Source organism: Helianthus annuus, chromosome 16 (genome assembly GCF_002127325.2).
Source record: "Helianthus annuus cultivar XRQ/B chromosome 16, HanXRQr2.0-SUNRISE, whole genome shotgun sequence".
Lineage (NCBI taxonomy): Eukaryota > Viridiplantae > Streptophyta > Magnoliopsida > Asterales > Asteraceae > Helianthus > Helianthus annuus.
Window position 1 is genome coordinate 167,729,387 of NC_035448.2, and position 24,840 is coordinate 167,754,226.

General features: G+C 34.8%; 3 protein-coding genes across 8 annotated transcripts; 1 reads left to right on the top strand and 2 right to left on the bottom strand.

The window, feature by feature from the left end:
• Positions 1 to 4,099: 4,099 nt before the first annotated feature.
• On the bottom strand, positions 4,100 to 4,450 carry LOC110919950 (toll/interleukin-1 receptor-like protein). Its single transcript, XM_022164196.1, has one exon. The coding sequence runs from the start codon at positions 4,448 to 4,450 to the stop codon at positions 4,100 to 4,102; it is 351 nt and encodes a 116-aa protein (XP_022019888.1).
• Positions 4,451 to 7,773: 3,323 nt separating this feature from the next.
• Positions 7,774 to 8,731, top strand: LOC110919949 (dynamin-related protein 1C-like). The gene is made up of 3 exons (XM_022164195.2): positions 7,774 to 7,907; positions 8,006 to 8,129; positions 8,229 to 8,731. The coding sequence occupies exons 1-3, from the start codon at positions 7,774 to 7,776 to the stop codon at positions 8,547 to 8,549; spliced, it is 579 nt and encodes a 192-aa protein (XP_022019887.1). The 3' UTR covers positions 8,550 to 8,731.
• Positions 8,732 to 11,357: 2,626 nt separating this feature from the next.
• Positions 11,358 to 18,408, bottom strand: LOC110915087 (disease resistance protein RUN1). 6 transcript variants are annotated; one of them, XM_022159714.2, is made up of 7 exons: positions 17,780 to 18,408; positions 16,488 to 17,589; positions 16,346 to 16,388; positions 16,046 to 16,261; positions 14,519 to 15,925; positions 13,561 to 13,624; positions 11,358 to 13,450 (listed from the first exon to the last, which is right to left on the bottom strand). In XM_022159714.2, exons 1-2 carry the CDS (start codon positions 18,262 to 18,264, stop codon positions 17,154 to 17,156), a joined length of 921 nt encoding a protein of 306 aa, XP_022015406.2. In that variant the 5' UTR covers positions 18,265 to 18,408; the 3' UTR covers positions 11,358 to 13,450; positions 13,561 to 13,624; positions 14,519 to 15,925; positions 16,046 to 16,261; positions 16,346 to 16,388; positions 16,488 to 17,153. The 6 variants fall into 6 exon arrangements, with proteins under 6 accessions (XP_022015406.2, XP_022015403.2, XP_035840757.1 ...); XM_022159711.2 differs by having other exon boundaries at positions 11,358 to 13,153; positions 13,341 to 13,450; positions 16,046 to 16,388; XM_035984864.1 differs by having other exon boundaries at positions 11,358 to 13,153; positions 13,341 to 13,450; positions 16,046 to 16,388; positions 17,780 to 18,350.
• Between the last annotated feature and the right edge of the window lie 6,432 nt (positions 18,409 to 24,840).

Here is a 24,840-nt window from a genome sequence, read left to right on the forward strand (position 1 = left end):
TACACAAAAATATATTGTTGCAAATATTAATTTTTCTTTAGTAAAAAGAAGAAAAAGAAAAACAGACTAAGAAGAAGAGGAAGGTTGTGAAGAAGTAAAATATTTAACAAAAAACAAAGTAGATTTAACATATGCATAGAAGGATAGTATGAGAGCATCATGTGCATTGAATGATTGTACAAAGTTGAATAGTATTTTTATGAGGGTAAGAGAATTTGATAATTAATATAGAGGGTAATATAGGAGGTAATTAGTATATAACCCACATAAATAATAATTTTTGAGGTCTATCACACTCAAATTGTAAAACCAAGTGTAACATATTTCATGTTTCAATGTTTATCTTTTAATGAGGCTCAAATTAGTTTTGGATGATTTAAAAGAAAATAATAGAATTTAAATAGGGAACACAACCTACTCCTACTCAAATTCTAAACGTATTAAATAAATAAACTAAACTAATCCATATCTAATACTACTAGATAGATTTAAATAATAATAATATAACTTAATAATTATTTAGTCCTTAGACTATGATCTCCTTCAGACCACCCCTTTAAAATCAACCAAAACTTCCTAGTTGATGTTGTAATTTTATCAAACACCTCACCAACTACCGATGCAAATGTTGATGCAACAACGTCACCACCATTGTCGTAACCACTACTGTTTTTGTTGACGCCTTCGCCTTCTCTGACACCACTATAGGCAACACCGTTGCAATCACGACCACCGTTGCCGCCTCTTCGACTTGGGTCTGACCAAGGGCGGAGGATAATAGAGGCCTGGGGTGCCCCGACCCTCGCCGATTTTTCGAGCTTCGGGTTAATTTTACCGAAAATTTGTTTTTTGTAGTGTAAAATATTGGATTTTTAAGAGTCCGGCCTCCACCAATTTGGATTGTTAGTCTGGACCCCACCAAGTTTCCATTCAAGCTCCGCCACTGAGTCTGATGGCCTTCTTGGATCAGACCAACATGGCACAACAGCAGATATTGAATAACACCAGAAAAGAAAAGAAGAATCTACACAGATTCTGATCAAACTTGATGGACTCTTATTTTATTAATAAACCAGAAAATTAACCTATTAAAAAACCTATATAAATAAGACTCAAGCATGAAAGACAACAAATCCTAAAACTAACATAAAAGGAAACCAAGTAATGACCCAAAATCTTATTCCTGTAATAAGATCTTAAAAGGGTAAATTAATTTTTGAGTCCCTGTGTTTTAGTGGATTTAACTAGTTGAGTCCAAAAGCAAAAAGTTTAACGACCTGAGTCCTTATAAGCATATAAGCATTTTCATTAACCATTTGAGTCCTTTTGGGTTCAAATTTTAACCTTTTGAGTCCAATTTTTTGGACTCAAATTGTTATAAAATGAACAAAATTGGACTCAAAACGTTATAAAATAAATGACTAGGGACTCAGGACGTTAAACGTTTTGATTTTGGACTCAAGTGATTAAAACCACTAAAACACTGCCCTTCATTTAATTGATGGCTTTGCAAACACTAGCTTCTTTAACGCCAATTTCGACAGAAGCCAAACAATTAAGTCCAACAGGATCTCCCACCGTCGCTGCCAATATCTCGTGTCACTAGCCGCCATAAGAAAATATAGCGGGTGAACATATTTTGATACTTTTTTCTAAACAACTAAACTAATTATTTCAACCAAATCCGTACCAAAGTGATACTCTTTTAATTGACACGTTCTGACCTGAACTCATTCTCACTTAAACTCGTTCATACTCAACACCAACCCGACATACACACAAATTAAAAACAAGGGTAACATATTTCAGGTTTCAATGTTGTTCTTTAAAGGAGACTTAAATTTACTTTTATAATATGACAATAGAACATGAGATGCAATAGTAGAGATATGAAAGAATTACCCATTAGAAGTCTTCCTCACATCCCAACCAGACAAATTGGCTACTTCTTTAAGAGCCTCTCTCCATCTTCCAACCTCTGATTCATTCTTGTTCGACTGTTTGGCAAGGGCTTCCCCAACCGCTCCAGTTTGTTTTCGGACTTCTGAGGGATCTGATGATATTATAAACTTAATTCTATATATATTATGTAGTTATAAACTTATGTATATGTGACAATATGATATTATTCGGTTTATGGTTAATGGTTGGCACCGGTTCCTTTTCGAACGGTTATTTTCCCTCCAAGTTCAACCGCCATTAACCGTCCCTATATATGTAACTGTGCCGGCAGTTTTGTCGGTACCAAGACATTATCCAATTGATATTGTCCATCTATAATCTTTTCTTTTATATTCCTGATCATTATGAATTCCAAATTCTCAATCAATTCCGCTGCGAATGATCTTAACATGCAACAAAGTGGTATCAGAGCCAGAGCCACTTCTGGAAGAGAAGAAATCCCTGCAGAAACGTCATCAACTCTGCCATGTCTGCAGTGTTCGTATGAGAAGAAAGAGAGACGAAGGTTTCAAAGAAAGTGTTATTATTGCAATCTATCAGGGCATCAGATTGCACAGTGTAAGAGGAAAGAAAAAGATGAGGCCTCTCAACTCATTCATTTAACGATAAACACGGGATCACAATCACAGAAGGGGGTTGATGATAATAATCAATATGATCGGAGTTCAGAGTACATGGTGGTCGGTACAGACGGAAGTTACTGGTCGAATATCTGGTATGTTAGCAAATCATTTAAACGACACTATTCTGGAAACATAAACATGTTTAAGGGAATCAAGAAACTGTATGAAGTTGAAACAAACACTGGGGAATGTAATTTTTATTTCATTAAAGGAATTGGTGTTGTTGAATGATTTCCGGATCAGAAAAACTACGAATTCAAAGTGTATTTTATACACCATTGATCGGAACGTACTGAGTTTTGATCAATTGATAACACAAGGTTACACGGTAAAATTTATGGGTGACAAATGTAAAATATATCCAACTTTTAGCATTCCTGCAATCGATAAAAGAAATGATACTACATGTTACTCTAGAGAAGACGAAGTTGGTAACATAGAAAAAGAAGAGATGCTTAGATCTGAATCTGAATATGAGAAATTCAAGAATGATTACTTGAATTCATATTTGGAAAGTTTAAACGTATCATCGGAAGAACCGGACTGGAACGTAATGATATTGCAAGCAATGTCGTTCAACGAATTCCAAGACTGTAAGGCCCTTATGGATATGTTGGAAATGATGGATATGTAGGAAAGTATAAGTTTTTCATAGAGAAAAAGTTCGAAGATATGGTCGATTGGTTCTTAAAGGTTAAGTTAAAAAAATCAATTCAAGACCGTTGCCTGCCTATGCCGAGAATAACAGGAAAATAAGTCTGTTAGACTTATACTTAGCGGTAAAAAGAGAAGGTGGTCATCGACGAGTGACAGACAATCATATGTGGGCTGTGATATCGAAGGATATGGGGCTTGAATACAACGATGGAGAGTTAATGCGATTAATGTATGCTGTGTATCTGGATGTATTAGTGTATTACTACAAGGTCAAGTCTACTAAAATGTAGCAGCCGAGAAAGAAATCAAAGAAGACATCGGAATCAAGAGATGCACCAGAAGCATGGAGATGGAAGCCAGCACCAGCATGCAGTCCCGTGAAGAACAAGAACAAGCAGCAGATGAACATTATGCCTTCTTTGCAGGGAATGACTGGTATGGTCTAAAGCGACTGAAGCAAAGGAAGAAATTTGATTTCAAGAGAGCAGAGAAAGCGGTGAAAGAAGCTAATGAAAGTGTGCAGAAACATTCTCAGGAAGAGAATTAAGTTTATGGGGAGTGAATGATGATATTATAAACTTAATTCTATATATATATTATGTAGTTATAAACTTATGTATATGTGACAATATGATATTATTCGGTTTATGGTTAATGGTTGGCACCGGTTCCTTTTCGAACGGTTATTTTCCCTCCAAGTTCAACCGCCATTAACCGTCCCTATATATGTAACTTTGCCGGCAGTTTTGTCGGAACCAAGACATTATCCAATTGATATTATCCATCTATAATCTTTTCTTGTATATTCCTGATCATTATGAATTCCAAATTCTCAATCAATTCCGCTGTGAATGATCTTAACATGCAACAGGATCCACATCATAGAACACGAGGATGGCAAACCGCTTGCCCTTGTTATGACACTCCATGATCTTGAGAAGCTCGTCTAAGCACCATGATGAAGATGCATAGTTTTTGGAAAAAAACAATAATGTAGCATCTGGAGTTCTCAATGGATTGTAAGAGCTCATCACTGATGTTTTTTCCTTTCTTAAGTCGCTCGTCATCCTTGAACGTCTTACTACATGTTGATGAAGAGCAGCATAAAGATGACCAACGAAGGTCTTGCGGGTGTCTACACCACTGAAGCTAAGAAACACTTCATACTGGCAGTTCTTGTTGTGAACGCTTGAACTTGAAGAAGCCATTGAGGGTCTGCTTATGCTTGACAAATACCTAAAAATAAAATATTTTATGAAGAATTATTCGCCAGATCAGATGGTTGCAAAGAAGGTAGGATGGAATGTATGTATAAGTTTAAACAGCAGAATGTGTATAAATACAAGGTTGGGCAAGATGTGAACCACACAAACGAGCTATTATAGTCTACGTATCTCTTTATTATTCCATATATAAGTTTACAAGTTTTTTGTGCATTATTAGTTGTAACTTGTGCTTTGTGAGTTTTTCAAAAAAAAACTTGATTTTTTTACTTTTAACCTCAAGGTTATTACCTTTTTCATTTTTAACCCTACATAATTTGTTTTTTAGTTTTAACCTAAAACTTTTCATTATTTGCAATTTAGCTTCGCAACTTTTTGCACTTATGCTTTTCATTTTTCGCAAAATTTTGTTTTACGTATAGTTCTAAATTTTTCGAGTTAATACGACACAACATGCATGTGTGGTTCAACATTTTTACCTCTATTTTTTCATGTTTGACAGGTTCGTCGCAACACGCATATCCTAGGTCGAGTCAGTGTAGTGTTGGTGGTCGATGACGGTTGTGTGACATTAGTACTATTTGACACAGTTTTATGTCCTGCCGCAACGTGGGGTGTGCTTTGGGGGTTTTCAAAGAAAAAATGGTTATGCATATTGTTGTCGTAACGTTGGCTTTGGGGGTTTTCCAAAAAAAAAGTTTTTTTTTTACTTTTCACCCAAAATATTTCATAAATTACTTTTAACCCAAAACTATTTGTTTTTTACTTTTAATCTAAAACTTTTTATCTTTTGCAATCTATCCTTATAACTTTTTTACTTTCAACTTTGGTCATTTATAATTTTCATTTTTCGCAAATTTTTCGCTTTATGTTTGGTTCTAAATTTTGTGACTTAACACATCGCAGCTGTGTCTTTGGTTTAACATTTTTACGTTTCATTCTAAATTTTGCGAGTTAACACGACGCAACGTGCGTGTGTGGGTGAACGTTTTTACATCGTCTATTTTTCCACGTTTGACAGGTTTAACATAACATGCGGGTCCTAGATCCACTTAGTTATAACTAAAGAATCTCCGCCGCATTGCGGCGGGTCGCAATCCTAGTTTTGATTTACTTTTCAAAGTTATAGAACTTGGATCTTAAGTGGGTCTTCTCCTTATTTTGGGTTTACTTTTCAAAGTCATGCAACTTGGATCCTAAATGGGCCCTTCTCTTTTTTTTTTTTGGGTTTTAGTTTTCATAGTCATACAACTTGGATGCTAAATGGGCCCTATCTCTTTATTTTTGGTTTTCTTTTCAAAGGCATAAGTCAGTATATTATTTGTTAACGATAACGCTTATCCACAACTACAAACTCAAGTGTCGGTGCCGACACGGGAATAGGATTCGCCCTTTATTGGGCTAAATGGGCGGCAAAGGTGTAGTGCCAGGCAGGCAGCTGACAGGCACTCCCCTATTGGTCTAACAAATTTACGATTTTATCCCGCTTTAAAAATACGATTTTGCCATCAATTCAGAATTATGTTTTTGCCCCCACTTAAAAATAAATATACGCTTTCGCTCCCAGATAAATATTTCAATTTTGCCACCGGTTAAAAATTAGATTTTGCCCCGTTTCAATTTACAGTTTTGCCATTAGTTTTTTTTCCTTTAAAATTATGATTTTCCCATAAGTTCAAAATTATGTTTTTACCCCCACTTAAAATAAATTTACGCTTTTGCTCCCAGCTAAAAATTCCAATTTTGCCCTCAGTTCAAAATTACGATTTTGCCCCGTATAAATTTATAATTTTGCCATTAGTTTTTTTTTCACAACCAAGTTATGATTTTGCCCTCAACTTAAATTTACATTTCCCCCATCGTTTTTGTTTGTTTTCCTGTTGACATTACAAGTTTGCCCCCAGTGTAAAATTACAGTCGTGCCGGCAGCTTCCTGGCACTCCCCCGTTGGTCCATTTAGTTTACGATTCATCCCCGAATTAAAATTATGATTTGGCCCTCGGTTAAAAATTATGTTTTTCCCAATGTTTTAGTTTTTTTAGCAAAACTATAAAGGTTTTTTGTTTTAATTGGTTTACTCGATTTAATTTATTCCTGTGTCAAGGAGCTGCCTAACACTAGCTCATTAGTCCTGAAAAATTACAGTTTTGCCCTAAGCCCAAAAATACGGTCTTATCATCATTTTTGTTTTTTTTTTCTAGCAAAATTATAATAGTCTTTTTTAATTGATTGAGAATTATTCGGTTATCGTCCCGCAACACGGATAGGGCATGTATATATTAATAATGTGTTTTTGGTTATCGATTGCATATATATTAATGAGTTTTTGGAATAGTTAGATCCATTCTATTCCATACACCTTATTTGAATTATAAAAAAAATACATATTTAAATTATTTTTCCTGGTTAACTCATACACCTTTTATATTAATTACTAGGTTAAAATCACGTGTATTACACGGGTTGAATAAATGTAATATTATATATTAAATAATAAAAAGTTATATCTTTATGAACCTCGTGTATTGTACGGGTTAAATAAATGTAATTTTATATCAAATAATAAAAAAATATCCTTAAAAACCATGTGTATTACACAGATTTAATAAATGTAATTTGTATACTAAATACTAAAAACGTCGTATCTTTAAAAAACCCATCTATAATCGGGTTGAATAAATCTATCAAATAAAAAAAATTACATCCTTAAAAACCCTGTATATTACACATGCTGAATAGATCTAAAAAAGAGTTATATCTTTAAAAACCATGTGTATTACACAGATTAAATAAATGTAATTTTGTATATTAAATACTAAAAATGTTGTATCTTTAAAAAATCCATGTATAGTCAGGTTGAAAAATCTACCAAATAATAAGGAAATTATATCCTTAAAAAACTCTGTGTATTACACGTGTTGAATAAATCTAATTTTACATAGCAAATGATAAAAAGTTATATCTTTAAAAACTTCGTGTAATACACGAGTTATATAAATATAACATTGAATAGTAAATAATAAAAAAAAAAATTAAAACTCTGCGTTTTACACGAGTTGAATAAATATAATTTTGTATACCAAATAATAAAAAAAGTTATATTTTTTAATAAATTAGGATAACATTTAATATTAATGTATTATTTACATATAATATAAGAGAAGTAGGAAAGAGAGGCATTTGTTTTAAAAATATCTTAAATTAACAATTTAGATTTCAGGATAATATTTTATTAAAGTATGATAAGATTTAAAAATATTAATTTATTTAGTTAATATAAGATAAGTATAGATTTGAGTGTACCTTCAATGAATCGTGTCCAAAAGTTGGTTTCTTTTATTATAGTAGATAGATTTACGCTAGCGGCTAGTCTACGCCTTTTGTCCACCGTCGGATTTGAACCCTCACCAATTAGAGAGGGACAACTTATTCCAACATTGTGGTACCACTAGGGCATATACTTTACATGATAAACAAAAAATCAAATATAACTCAGATTTATGTTTAAATTAATAAGCATCTTTCTGTACAAAATGTGAGGAAATTTGTCTCAAAGGCAGATGGTTATCAGCCACATTTAATTGCTCCCGAACAAGATTATAGACGACTTATTGAGGGATCATTGAATTGTTTTAGGGGACCAGCTGAAGCTTCTGTAGATGCAGTAAGTAGCTTTTTTACTATTGGTTTCCATTCCAATGGCTAATATTTGGATAAGTGTTTGTATCTTATGTGTACCTTACTTGGGAATCACTCTTCACAGGTGCATTTTGTCCTAAGAGAACTCGTGAGGAAGTCAATTGGAGAAACTGAGGAACTAAGGCGGTTTGCAACCCTGCAATCCGCTCTTGCTGCTGCTGGTGAAGCATTGGAAAAGTTCCGTGACGAGAGTAAAAAGACAGTCGTTAGATTGGTAGAAATGGAGTCTTCATATCTGACTGTCGATTTCTTCCAGAAGCTTCCCCAAGAAGGGGAGAAAATGGGGCCGACTCCTTCACCTGGAGACCGTAGAACCTCATCTGCTGACCGCAGAAATCCACCTGGTTCAGACTGTGGAATCCCCCGACCATTTGAATCCATCTGACCCATTACTGGATCGATATGCAGAGGCACATTTTAGAAGAATCGGGTCAAATGTTTCATCCTATATTGGTATGGTATCAGATACACTCAGGAACACAATTCTAAAAGCAGTTGTTTATTGGTATGGTATCAGATACACTTGCATGGATATTTAAAACAATGGCATCAAAATCTTTAAAACACTTTTCTTTTTACAATTTGTAACACTATGAATTGGGAGTGGCATATGTCGCCCAGGGTAAGAACTCGGCATGGGGAAGTCACCGCGGAGCTAGCTTGGTCGGGTAGCGGCTCCCGGAGTGAGATCACTCCGGCGGTTGGGAGGACCGTGCACTATCCCCCCCCCCCCCAACTATACAATTAACAATCTGTTTAAACTCAAAACAGCTTTTCCAATAAACATAATCGTTTTAGCATAACCCTTGAATTCAGTTTCAAACAAACAATTTCTAATTTCTTAATTGTCTCAAACAAACAATATATGAAATACGCGTCAAAGTTTTCATTTTTCTTCTTAACTTCCTACATTCTATCTCATCATGAAATAGTTTCATTTTTCTGAAAGCAACATCAAATGGATTGACAATGTTAAGTGGCACCCACAAAATTCCTGTCTTTATAGAAAATTATCAATCAACTTTTTTAAAAGCATTATAAAATCAAAACATGTCAATTATATGTACACATTTTCCAAAAGGAAATCACATGAATGAAATTGTTTTGAGAAATAATGCAATTTAGTGAAAGAACTGGTTATTCAATATGAACATCCAACAAATCTACAAAGCTTTAGTTGTGCTATCTCTTGTAGATATTCTCATAATATAGAGTCGTTATAATCCTTGATAACCAGCGATAGCATCTAGTAGCATATGTTCAGGATTTCTAGTAGCCATACCAACAGCTGCCATTCTGGCTCCATCGGCTGCTTTAATTCCAGAAACAGAATCCTAGGAAACAAAACACACAAAAATTACATGAAATACAAAAAAAAAGGTTACATGGGACCGAGTCATGAAATGAACAAAAAAATATCACATGAAAACGAAAGAACCTTTGAAGGATCGTGGTTGTTTATCCTTTTCATTTCTGCACATAAAAAGGTGATTCTGTTCCATGAACTTTGACTTTTAGGGTCAAATTTCTTACATTCTCATATTAAACAAAAAGTGAAATCTTTGACAAAGTGGACTTGTCTTATTCCATGAACTTTCACTTTCAGGGCGCAAAAGTTTCTCAATCGCTTAACGAGTTATTACAGTGATGAAGATTAAAATTAGCTGGGTCTAAAAGAAATAGGGGTGGCAATAAAAACCCAACCATGATATTTTGGGTTATTTTGGGCCTTTTTAAAATAGGAAATAAGTTAGAATGGGCTGAGGATTTAATCAAGATGGGTTAGAATGGGTTTTAAAATACCTATCTAAGTTTTAACATGGGCCAAATGGGTTTTTACTCTCTAAGCCTAAAAGTCTAAAACACGCATCTGACAATGACAATGTGAACTTGTGTCAAACCTCATCGATCTGATCCCTAAATCACCATCATCATCTGATTTCAAACCTCATCATCAGATCCTAAGTCACCATCATCGTGGATTCAACCCTAAATCACCATCATCATCGTGGATTCTTCCTGTTTTCACCACTTATTTGCCTACGCCTTCAACATCAGATCCCTCTATTTGGTACGTACTAGAAATAATAAGTTTTTTATGTTATTGTTTGCAAATATTGTTGGGTTTCTGTGCTTTTATAGATTATAATGATGTGTTAATTGTTGGGTTTCTGTGCTGTTTGGTAAGGGGTGTTGAACGAATGCCTACCAGGTGTTCTATGAAATGCTTGAGTGAGTGTGAAACACATAATGGTCTCTGTTCACTTTATTACCTGAGCCAGATGTGAATGAACAATATTTTAGAACTGGTTATAGCATAGAAAACGAATAGGTGTACACTATTCTTGGATAGTTCGATCCCATGCTGGCAAACACTAGTCTGTAACCTATATCGGTGTACAACCTGGACAAGATGGGATTAAGAAATTATGTCGACTAATCCCGAGTTAGTACAACCAGCGAATCTCAGAATAGGAATTAGAAATACTGCTGCTTTCAGTAAGTATTCGTTGGATTCAAGTAAAAATTATTAAATTATAGCGGCAGAGTATCTTGGAGACGGGGTTATCAACGAACCGTGTTGGTTACAGTCACTGTTATCAAAAGCGCTCGCCTAGGCCGCCTAGGCGACCATTCTGGGCGAGTCGACCTTTTCCCGCTTCTCCCTCCTAGGTAAAAAAAGCCCGCACTTTTTTTTGTTGAAGTCTTATCTTTTATATATATACCATATATTTGTTTACAGCTATGTATATCTTTTTTGAAATCCTATCTCAGTCAAACCATATATATATTTTTAAAAATTTATTTGAATTTTTAAAAAGTTAAGAGATATTATATATATCTTTTTATTCGATTTTTTTGCTGAATTTATCGACCTATTCTGTTATGATAAACATGATTCTTTTCTTTTGGCTGGCAACACATACTCGTTTGATTCTGCTAAAGGATTCTGCAGCATATCAATTGCTTCTCATTTCTTCATATAAATTAATATATAGTATAGATTCTATTCTAATTTATATGCATTTAGTTAATATGTTTGAAAGTGTTTTTTAAATACTGAATATTATTTTTTAAGTTTTTGGAAATGTTATTTGCTTTAAATAAACTATTTACGTATTGAAAGTGTTTTTTTCGATACATAATATTATTTTTTTAGTTTTTATTTACTTGCGCTTTTTTTTTCTCGGGCCCGCGCTTTTTTTGCGCTTCTCGCCTAGGCGACAGGCGAGGCGTATGCGCCTTGAGTGCGCCTAGCGCATTTGATAACTATGGTTACAGTACATGAGAAAATGGGGCCCGACAACTATACATGATTCGAGGGCTGAGATGAATAGAACCTTAAATCGTTTGCTTGAAACTCTTCGGTATACAGCACAAATTGTATTTAATAAATTACCAAACGAACTATATGGCGAGGACGGGCCTACGACAATCATTCCCGTTAATCGGTACAAGAACGAAACATAAAGAATTTTCTGATGATGGCCTGCAATCCCAAAGTTTTTTTTATTTTTTTGAATTTTTTGAATTTTTTTGAATTTTTTTGAATTTTTTTGAATTTTTTTGAATTTTTTTTGAATTTTTTTGAATTTTTTTGAATTTTTTGATTTTTTCGAATTTTTTTATTTTTTTTTGAATTTTTTGAATTGTTTTGATTTTTTTTTTATTTTTTTTTTGATTTTTTTGAAAAAAACCCATCTTGACCTAAACCCATTCTAACCCATCTCTTAATAAACCCATCTTAACCCAAACCCATTCTAACCCATGCCCATCCTAACCCATTACCCAAACCTACCCAACCCACCCATTTTGCCACCCCTAAAAAGAAACATATCTAGAAAGGGAAACGGGTCAAATTGGCAGAAAAGGTCTAAATAGTTGAAAATAAAAAAAAACGTATATTTAACGCATACAACCTCCTAAACTATTTTATTTGAATATTTAAATTAATATTGTAATAAAATTGTCTTTGTCATCATACATAACATAATGATTATTTTAAAAAGTGGAGAAAAAGCATGTTTGCAGGTCAACACGAACGTGCCCTTGGTTTAAAAAAGTGTGAAACGCTCCGAAGCGTTTTGGTTCCAAAAGCTTTAAGCGAAGCTTCAAGCGCGAAGCGAGAGCTTCACGTATACGAAGCGCTCCATATTATATATAATTATATATAATGTTAATTTTATATATATGTATAAAAAATAGCTATCCATATTATATATATGTATTTTATAATGTTAATTTTGTACTTTTATGCATAAATTAAAAAGTTTAAGGACCAAATGTAAACTACTGAAGATAGAGGGGGTTAAATGTTTAAATAGACAAACTATCTTTACACTTTTTAATTAAAAAGTTAGAAGTTTTAGGGACTGAATGTAAACTAATGAAAGATAGATTGGTTAAATGTTTAAAAACCTTAACTCATAAAAACCCTAAAAACCTAAAAGACATATACGCAGCCGTCAGCATCTCTCTTCTTCTTCTTACCCCTTCTTCCTGGTTTCCGGCTGAAAGCAACTCCGTCGCCGGAATTTGTCGCCGGATTCCACATAGGAAGTCGCTATATCGTCGATATAAGGTCGATATGTACCTTGTAAAGACTGTTGGGCTTAAAAAATGGCCCAAACGTTACGTGCCACATTTCAACCCATCCTAAACCCGAGGTCCGAGGACCGTAATATTAAAGGCTGGGTCGGCCTCAATTTTGTCGGGTTGGTTGGGCTATAAGCTAGGCCTGAATTGGACACGTGTATGTTCGATTAGCCCAGAAGTCCATAAGTATCCTGTTTATGACTTTAATACAGATCAATTTCATAAGCAAAAAAGAAAACGAACCTATTCATAACATTTCCAGCAGCCCAATATCAAATCTGACAATCTAGAATAGGAAGAACAACTGACTACACTATATATTTAGAACCGACGTCCAAACTGCATAAGTGTTTGTAGGGTTGGTTCTCGGGCCAAATCGGATTTTGCTCGCCCCTAACAAGAACCATAAAAGTCCTAAGTTTAATGTTTGACCACTAAAATTTGACATAAATTTTAAGTAAATTGAAGAGAAAACCAATTGTTACACTTGATCCATATGGATTCTAGATTTAGAGAGTAATGTTTGACCTCAAAAGTCAAAGAGGTGATAAAATAGCGTTTACATCATGATGCAAATTACCTTCTAAACAAAGCTTCCTGGTCAACTATGAATTTCATGGCCTTTTCAAGCTCCCAATCAGAAAGAAGAGCACTCCAAAGCTCTTCATTATGCTTGCCGTTAAACCCTATCTATAAAAACGAAAATCAAATGCTCTCTAAGTATGATCAGTCAAGATATTCGTATATTTTAATAAGATTTTCAAAATGATAAAACAAAATCAAATGGCTGAAGAAATTACCTCAGCATATCACAGAAGGCATAGTAACGGAGAGGATATGAGTCACAAAGAGTTCCATCAATATCTACATGAATAAATCGCATTTTCTAGTAAAGAACAAACAGTTGACTTAAGGCCAAATGCATTAATTTCAAAACATTGAATTATGTGATTTATGTATGTTTTGAGAAACATGTGAACACCACATAAACGTCTGTAACAAAGAGTATATGCATATGGGTGCAAGGTGCCAAATTTGCAAGAAAACATAAATAAATCGCAGACTTAAATGCAATACCTTTTGACCAGTAGCGATATTAGGGTGAATCGGGTTAGGGATTTACATGATAAAATCCAGTGCTCAAATTTGTTTCAGAATCACATTTCATAGTTTTATAATTCCTAAAATGAAAGAACAAAAATATTCTGGACTTATAAGGCCAAACATCTTGATGTCCAAATTAAAAATTGAAAATGATAAAACTCTAAAATTGGGACTGAATAAGAATCTAAACTAATAAAACAACATAATAATTGGGAATTCAGAGGTCCAATCGCTCATCTAATCAAATATCATCTCCCATGACTTGGGGCATGTTTGGCTAAGCTTATTATAGTTAAAAAAGGACTTTTGGAAAAGGACTTTTTAAAAAAAGTGTTTGGATTAGCTTATTGATGTAAAATGACTAAAATGGGTATTCTTTTAGATATAAGGGGGTAAAGAAGGGGTATATTGGTAATTTGTAGTTTGAAAAGTTAAAAGCTGGCCAAGAAGTCACAATATTGTGACTTCTTGAAACCTCTTTTTTCTTCTTTGCAAAAAGTCATTTCTAAAAGGACTTTTGGCTTAGCCAAACACAAAAACAACTTATTGGCTTTTTGATAAGTCAATAAGCTAATAAATTGTTTTGAAAAGCTTAGCCAAACATGCCCTTGGTATACATAAAGATAAACCCACCCAAGTTAGTGAAGAACATACCTGATAATTGGGAAAGAACTTGATGAAGCGGATCGTTGGGAAATTAGATTTTGTGGGAAGAACATTTTTGTTGATGAATGTGTAAATCTTGGCTCATCAATTGGCCAAGGGCCTCCGACATTTATTCTAAAAAACCCTACCTCCTTCCTTCCTTCCTTCACTCTGTCTAAACCACATCACAACCATTCATCATCGGGTTTGTTGATTTTCAAACCTTTCACTTAATAAATGCTCTGTGGAAGCTGAGTTATGCCACTATCAAATTGGGACTGAAATCATACCTAAATAAAATGTTTCATCTCCCATTGAGAATTGGGAGTAATTAGTGAAGAAACAAACATACATGTTGGTTGATTGGGTAGGTAGGAACTTGATGGAATATATGGTTGTCGAAAACGTTGCGAGATTAGGATAATTAGAGAAGTAGCCAGTGCGAGCTTCACTCTTCAATTGCCCTCTGCCACTTCTTCTTCTTGCAACGTAAATTATCTCTCAAATTTCAAACCTTTCACTGAATAAATGCTCTTCTCTTCTGTGTCTCTCAAATTTCAAACCTTTCACTGAATAAATGCTCTGTGGAAGCTGAGTTATGCCACTACCCCAAACTTCTAAATATTGTAAACATTTTAAGTTTCCTAGTTCGTCTGGCAGTTTTTCAAGACCCCGACATTTGAAAAGGCTCAACTCCTTGAGACATTTCAACTTACAAATGCTCTTGGGAATTTCTCTTAACTCATAGCAATACAGTAGATGTAATATCTCCAAAGATTCTAATTGGCCAACATCCTCAGGTAACTTCACAAGAAGCTTACACCATGAAAGATCTAGGGTTTTGAGATGTTTCAACATACAAATGCTACCAGGGAGATGTTTCACTTTTGTACTGCTTAAATAAAGGTTTTCTAAACATTCCAGTTGGCCAAGGTCCTCTGGCAATTCCTCTATGCCACTGTTTCCAAGGTTAAGAGTTCTCAGATGTTGTAACCTACAAATGCTTCCTGGAACACTCTTAAGTTCCCAGCACCACTTGAGATCTAGAGAGACAAGCTTTTCAAGATTTCCAATTGATGAGGGTATTTCTTCTATATAGTTCAATGAAAGATCCAGCTCTAGCAAACTGGAGTGCCCTGTGAATATATAATCATGGAATTCCCTCAGATATAATCGACCTGTACGAAGAACCTCGAGAGATTCCATTTGCTTGATAAAAGATATAGACTTCAACCTCCGGCATCTATTTAGGTTTAGAAAGACAAGGGTTTTTAGACATCCTCCGTGCATGTCAAGTTTTACCAATTTCTCACAACCTCCAACATCTAACCTCTCAAGATTGGGTGTCAGCCCAAGGTCAAGGCTCCTTAACTCAATAGAATAACTCAAATCAAGGAATTTGAGCTTCTTCATAACCTATTGGTATAAGATGTAAAGAGAATAAAAAATTAAATATATGTTAGTCACGATAACTAGCTAATAATATACATATATCATTATAACAAATAATACAAAACAATTGATCAACCATATTACCTTTTCACCTTCCCAAAGTTGTTTAATTTTGCTCCAAGGCATTTTAAATGCAACAAGATTATTTGCTTCAAATGTTTTGGGTAAACACCGATGAGGGTATCCTTTCCAATGTAGATATTGTAACGAGTTTGGAAAATACAGGCCAACTTTGTTATGTTTCCAAAACCTTCGAAAAAAATACCACGATTTGTCCACAAGCCCCTTCACTTCATTTTCCTTCAAATCAAATAGGAACTCATCATTTTTCACTTTAAGGCATCTAAGTTTCTTCATATTTCCAAGACCTTTCAAAAAAAATACCAGGAGTGATTTCTAGATCTATACATCTTGTTGCTTCACTACCCTGTAATTCAAGAACAAGGATCATAAAAGTTGTGTTATAACTGATGAAAAAAAAAATGAGAGTTTCATCACCGTAATTACAAATAAAATGGATTCTTACCAAGTTATCAGCCATGACACGTTCGATTTCCTCTTGAATCCACAATCGGCTATGTTTGTTGGGCTCATACGGATGCTCACGGCGTACAATATTCATGCCCAGTTCTATCAAATGGTTATGTATTTGTATGAATGAACCAAAACTTTTATTTAAAGTTAATAGAGATTTTTTCTCAAGAACTCTTAAATCATTTCGAGGATGAAATCCGCAGCTTTCAAGCATTCGTATTACATCATCTTCTTCCCAATATCTGAGGAAGCATGCCACGTCTAGGAATATATTCTTGTAATCATCCTCTAGGCTTTCAAAACTTAGTTCCAGTTTTGCAAGAGTTTCCTTCAACGGAATTGATTTCAGTCTTTCTAGTGTATATGTCCATTCACTATTATCTTTACCACAGAGTTTTGAACCCAAAACTCTGATTGTTAAGGGAAGACCTGCGGCATAACTTACAACTTCATGTGAATGCCTTTCATGCTCTTGAATTGGAATATCTTTCCCAAATGCATGTCTACTGAAAAGGCGAAGTGCTTCCTTTTCGTGTAAAAGATTGGCATCTCGTATCCATTTCACTTTAGGTTCTTCAAGCACTTGCCCATCTCTAGTTGTGACAATAATTCTACTTCCTGGCTTGAACCAAGTAGTATCACCAGCTAACATCTTAAGCTAGTCTATATCATCCACATCATCGAGAACAATAAGAACTTCTTTACCACACAATCTATTTTTCATTAAGTTTTCCCCTTCATGAACACCACTTACAATAATCCCATTATCTTTTAATACATCTCTAAGGACTTGTTCTTGCAACTTCTCCAAACCAAACTTAAAGGCTCTTTCCCTCACATTCTCAACAAAGCTTTTACCTTCAAAATCAAAGGATATTTTTTTAAAAATAGCCCAAGCCAACGTTGTCTTCCCAGCACCTCCCATGCCCTTGATCCCTATCATGCGCACATCCTTTGTACCGATCTCTAAACACGGATTGAGATCTTGCATTCTTCGTTCCATGCCAACTAAATTATCATCAACACCCATTTTTATGTATCGTAACTCGAGTGAAACCCGCTCAACAATTGATTTTATGGCTTTAGCTTCATGCCTGTAGATCATAAAAGAAGATTTAATTGGCTTGCTCAATAACCCACAAATAATTATTTTTGAGGTCTATAACACAACTTGTAAAACCAAGTGTAACATAATTCATGTTTCAATCCGAGACTAAGATTCAGTTTAATAATTTGACAATAGAATATGAGATGACATAGTAGAGATATAATAAAGGTAATTACCCATTAGAAGTCTTCCTCACATCCCAACCAGACAAATTGGATGCTTTTTTAAGAGCCTCTCTCCATTTTCCAACCTCCGATTTATTCTTGTTCATATGTACGGCAAGTGCTTCTCCAACTGGTCCAGTTTGTTTTCGGACTTCAGAGGGATCCACATCGTAGAACACGGGGAAGGCAAACCGCTCGCCCTTGTTGTGACACTCCATGATCTTGAGAAGCTCATTTAAGCACCATGATGAAGATGCATAGTGTTTGGAGAAAACAATAATGTAGAGTCTCGAGTCTTCAATGGATTGTAAGAGCTCAAAATTAATCTTTTTTCCTTTCTCGAGTCTCTCGTCATCCTTGAACGTACGAATACCATGTTGATCAAGAGCAGCAAAAAGATGATCAACGAAGGTCTTGCGAGTGTCTTCACCACTGAAGCTAAGAAACACATCATACAGGTAGCTCTTGTTGTGAATGCTTGAACTTGAAGAAGCCATTGAAGGTATGCTTATGCTTGACAGATCCGAAAAAGTCAAACTTTTTATGAATTTTTTTTCTCCAGATAGTTGCAAAGAAAGTTGAATGGAATGAATGTTAAACTACAGATTGTATATTAAGATAAGGCTGGGAAAGATGTGAACCACATACAAGGACCTACTAAAGTATTTTCACAATCTTTTACTTTGTGGGATTAAACTATCTGATGTTCTAACTGTGAATCAATTTAAAACATATATAAGATTGTTTTACCAAGTTTTGTTACTAAACAGACCTGATTAAAGCAAATAATTGTGGCTGATGGTTTGATTTACGCTTAGTATATTTTTTAGTTTCAACATGAAACCCAAATAAGGTCTTACTTAAATTTTAACTTTCAATATTTTTAGTAATTTAAATACAAAATAAACTAGGTATTGAAAGTAAATAACTGTGTAACTTCCTCCAAAACCACTGGCAACAACTTGCATACTAACCCCGTCTTTTTATGTTCGGTTTACTTTTCTAAGTCATAAGGTCTCGTCAGTTGATATTAATTATGGTCTGGTGGGTATCATTAATGGAAGAGTTAAATGCTTGGTTGGTCCCTGTGGTTTTCAAAAATTGCAGACTTGGTCCTAGTGGTTTACTAATTACACGCGTGGTCCCAAAACTTGTCAAAAATGAACTCGGTTGGTCCCCAGCCATAACATCAGTTAAATTTCTCAGTTAAGTCCATGTTAAATGACCAAAATACCCATCTTCATCACCATCATCTTCATCACCAACCTCTGCAATTTTTAAAAACCAAAATACCCATCTTCATCACCTTCGCCACTTCTCACTTCTCACCTCCGCCACCATCTCACCCACCACCACCATCTCACCTCCGCCACCATCTTACCTCCACCACTTCGCCACTTCTCACCTCCGCCACCTCTGCAACCGAGACAAAAGTAATGTAAAATTATGAATCAGGACACAAATTGGCAGTGTTTTTTGAGAAAACTAGTGTAGATGATTGATTGCTGCTGTCAATGAAACAGATCTGCCATACGTTGAATTTAAATATTGACATTTGATGCTGATTTGTTTCTATATATTCTGAAAATTAGTATAATGTTTTATATCATGCTCCTGAAATTTCAGTTACTAATAAGCTAAACAGTTCGTGTGAGTTTAACATAGAATCGTGTATAGTTTGGATAAAATTTATGTCCGGTTAGGTTGAAATGTTACAATTGAAATGAATTTTGCTATATGATCACCAATTGGAATTTGAGAACAAATTTTCTGGCAAATTGGTTTGCGATTCGATGCTCTTATCATCACGAGGTTTATGTGTATTAAGTAGCAATGCACCTATTTTTTGATTGTGTGAATTCGCTTTCTACTGCAATTTTGCTATTTTTTGATGGTGGCGGAGGTGAGATGGTGGAGGTGGGTGAGATGATGGCGGAGGTGAGAAGTAGCGAAGGTGATGAAGATGGGTATTTTGGTTTTTAAAAATTGCAGAGGTTGGTGATGAAGATGATGGTGATGAAAATGGGTATTTTGGTCATTTAACATGGACTTAACTGAGAAATTTAACTGATGTTAGGGTTGGGGACCAACCGAGTTCATTTTTGACAAGTTTTGGGACCACGCGTGTAATTAGTAAACCACTAGGACCAAGTCTGCAATTTTTGAAAACCACAGGGACCAACCAAGCATTTAACTCTTAATGGAATCATAATGTAATGAGTTTTGGAATTGGTTGGATCCATTGTATTTCCTACACCTTGTGTGAATATCATGACGAATAAAAAACATATATTCCCTTATTTGTAAATATAGTTTTATTTTTTTTAAAGAGAACTTCATTAACGACGCCAAACCTCAAACCGAGGTGGCTGCAAACAAACTACATAAGAACAAATTTACACCAATTAACCCATGAAATGAACTCGGTTGGTTAAGTACAAACAACTGCTTATTCTGGATCCACTGCTCTGAGCTAGTTTTGGCTTTATCAAATGTTCCTTTTGTAGGGTTCAATCCCAACACATGTCTGTAGTTGATGAGGTCAACTTGTATTATACCGTCTTCTGCAAGGTCAACACTCACATTTTCCACTGCGTTGTGTACTGTAACACCCTAATTTTGTAATTGACTAAAGTCGCAGCGGAAACACGTACCATAAAATTTCTTTCCTTATAATTACCTTGACTTGCTTAAAACTTCATTTTAATACAACCTTTCCACAAGAAGTCATCAATTGACTCATTTACAATTAAATGCATGACATGGGTTTTCTAAATTTCAACACCAACGTTTCCGTACAATCTGTCTTGTGACTCGATCCTCGATCTCTAATCCTTGAAGATCCTCGTGACTCGTACAACCTGCACTCACCACATTCATTCATACATTAGCACACATTATATAAACAAGATTCATTCACAAACACTTCACTGTTCGTCATTTTTCAAACTTTAAGCATTACATCTGCGTATCCATTCCCTGGTGAGGCTTCAGTAATGTACCTGCATTACCTTTCATTCTCAAGGTACACCATTAAAACGTTAACACTCAACGTGTCTAAATCATGCTTACATACATACTTACATATAAACATACATTCACATCTACATACATACATATCTTTCCTCCAACTTTACATACATGCATACACTCATACATGTCTTTACACATACATACATACACGATTACATACATACATACATACATACATACCTTTCCTACGTCTCTACATTCATGCATACACTCATACATATCTTTATACATACGTACGTTCACATCTACATACGTACATACCTTTCTTACATCTTTACATACATGCATACACTCATACATACCTTTATACATACATACATACACATCTATATACGTAAAGGAAATTCTTAACTTAGAATCCCACATTTAGGTACCATATTACTACATATTCTTTAGGATCCCACCTTTAGGTACCATATTACTACATATCCTTAGGATCCCACCTTTAGGTACCATATTACTACCTATTCTCTAGGATCCCACCTTTAGGTACCATATTACTACCTATTCTCTAGGATCCCACCTTTGGGTACCATATTACTACTTATTCTTTAGGATTCCACCTTTAGGTACCATATTACTACATATTCTTTAGGATCCCACCTTTGGGTACCATATTACTACATATTCTTTAGGATCCCACCTTTAGGTACCATATTACTACCTATTCTCTAGGATCCCACCTTTGGGTACCATATTACTACTTATTCTTTAGGATCCCACCTTTGGGTACCATATTACTACATATTCTTTAGGATCCCACCTTTGGGTACCATATTACTACATATTCTTTAGGATCCCACCTTTGGGTACCATATTACTACATATTCTTTAGGATCCCACCTTTGGGTACCATATTACTACATATTCTTTAGGATCCCACCTTTGGGTACCATATTACTACATATTCTTTAGGATCCCACCTTTGGGTACCATATTACTACATATTCTTTAGGATCCCACCTTTGGGTACCATATTACTACATATTTGACCTCAAACATCATATTTAATTCATTACAACACTTTATTACTTACTTGTACTACGAAGTGATTACGGAAATCACTTACCTCGTGCATCCATGTTCGTAACCGCTTCCTTGCCCCATTTCGACCCGTTAGCCTTTCATGCTTGGTCCATGCTAGTGTGGTTCCTATCCTTTCATGTCGTCATGCCATAATAATGTTAGTACTCATGCTTATTCATATTAATACACATTTTCCAGCTCTTATCTACATTGACTTTCACTAACACGCATACAACATAAATTGTCAACCACATTGTTCAGTTAGACAACCTAACGTAATTCATAACATCATCCTTTACTAGCATGGTCATATATTATATATTTAGTACACATTCACTTCTTGATTGAAATTAAATGATTAATAAAAACACATGGGGAGCATCGCCCGTTCAAGCACAATGTACAAGCTTCTAATGCATAGTCTTGACCAACACATACATTCAACCCGAATTCTTGTATGAGTTCCATCTAAAGCACATTCCTCAAGTTAGTATACTACTAATTACATCATTATCATGTTTCATTCATATATGTCAAGCCATTTCATACAATCTCACATCCTAACTTCACCTAGACATTTCATCAAACACTTGGCGTGCGTACTACTAGCTATGCACAATGTACAACTAATTTATGCATGATCTTCCAAGTTCATACATAATTCATCAATTTCTTCATTCTAATCAACATGAATCATACATGCATAAACATCAAACATACTAGTATCACATTTCTTTCAATTCCCCTCATAAGAATCCATCTTACAAATCAAAATACATCAATTTTAAGCAAGAATTTAGACATAGATGATTTATCCATGTCATCATCTTCACCATAACAACGGGTTTCACATCTAAACTTCAAATTAACACAAACCTTACATAACCCATGTTCTATATGATGTTTCTAACCCTTATACATGATCAATTTCATATTATCTCACGGATTAGAGCATAACCCACTTCACCCATGATCACAAATCTTAGATTTAAGACATACCTTATGATCCCCTCGTGTTGGTGATCATTAATCCATGCTCGGTTATGAGTTTAAGCATCATTTAGCCTTCCAATTTGATGAAAATGATGAAGTTAGGGTTCTTGACTCCATGGGAGTCTCCTGCTCGTTCAAGAACACACGCGAAGTGTGTGTTTGTGTGTGTGTTTTGTTATTTAGTAACCCAACTTTCATTATATCCCATTTAACCCCTCCATGTTTGCCATTAAAACATAATTGGCACAACTTTCATCTTTTAAATAGTTTTTATCATACAATTTACTAGGTTAAATAGCCTAGTCATTTATTTCATGATATGTCATATAGGAACATACAACAAATATAAGCATTCGGGTTTTGGGGTGTTACAAGTCTACCCCCCTTAAATGAGGTTTCGTCCCCGAAACCTTTCTCATTTCCTCTTACACACACACATCTATGTTTTTTTTTTTTTTTGACTTAATAGTCACATTATAATTATAAGTAATCATCCTATCTCATTTCATAATTATTCATACACTTGACTTCTTCTTAACAAGTCTATACTTTTCATGGCATACTTTCACATAACATTCTCATTTCCTCGACCCGTTAGTAGCAGGTCAATATACATATTCATTTAAACTTATAATAATGCTTACCTTCATATGATCTGTTTAAAATAGATTTAATACTTTTGCCTCATCCTTTAAGATTCCATTCCATGCACACGTTGTATAACATTTAACTATTGTTTTGTTATCACCACAAAACTACTACTTCATAGTTACACCTACATGCTTAACTCCATAGTTAGCTCATTCTACTTTTCTATAGTCATTTGTACCATACATATCCTTACGTTACCTTCAACTTGCCTCATTCGTTCCACATTACTAACCTCTCATTTCGTGTCTTACTTATTTTGCATAAGCATACGTGTCGTGCAATTCATTTCATGAGAGTTTAACCAATACTCGAGCTTTTCACTCAAAACCTTTGAGATTCGCTTCTTGATGACATAGCTTTCTTCTTATGTCAACAAAAAAAAAAAAAAAAAAATCAAACTTCCCATATTATACCATACCCATTCCATCATTCATTTCGTAGGTCGTACCCAATTAACCAATTCTTGGAATAAATCAAACTTCCCATAATACCCATTCCATATTGTGCCAATTAACCAATTCATACTTATTTAACATAAGTTAAACTTTTTACTGACCTCATCTCATATCATCAATCGACGATCCGCAACCCAGATCGATCCGCATTCTTCACGAGTACTAGCCATACTAGGCTAGATTTCATTCATCCGCGTAATGCGATTTCGCCCGTGCACATCCTTCCACCAATTCGTTTGGTTTCATCACATCAAGAGTTCCTAACATTATAATCTACAATTTTAGCGGTTAGCACATTTAATTCAAGCATTCATTATACTAGGTGATTACTCACCTATATTTCCTTTTTCAACGTCCTCTCGACATAACCACGAGCTCATCACCATGACTATCATCCAATTTCAAGAATCCATCCTAGGATTCTTATTAATGTTTCTTTCATGTTTATTTCATTATTCATATCATTGTCCGGGTATTAGCCCGTCATTCATTTTGAGTCCCAGTAGTCGATTACTAGCACTATTAACACATAACTTATTCGAAACTTCTTTCTTTCATTTTAAAATTTAAAATTTAGGTTTGCGTGCCAACCCTGATCATTCTTTCATCCAGTTACTTTACATTTACTCACATGATTCGTTTGACACAACCATGGTCAAACTATTGACACATCGCGATGTGGGCTATTTTCATCATTTCTATATTTTAACTCGTCCTTCGGACGCAATCATAGCATCCATACCTTTCATTATTTCTATGTTTTGAATCCGTCTAGCGGTTTCGAACATTCTCTTCATGCATTTCATACCTTGAATCCGTCTCACAGATTCAAACATATCATTCATGCCTTTCATCCTTGAATCCGTCTCACAGATTCAAACATTGCATTCATAACTTTCATTCCTTGAATCCATC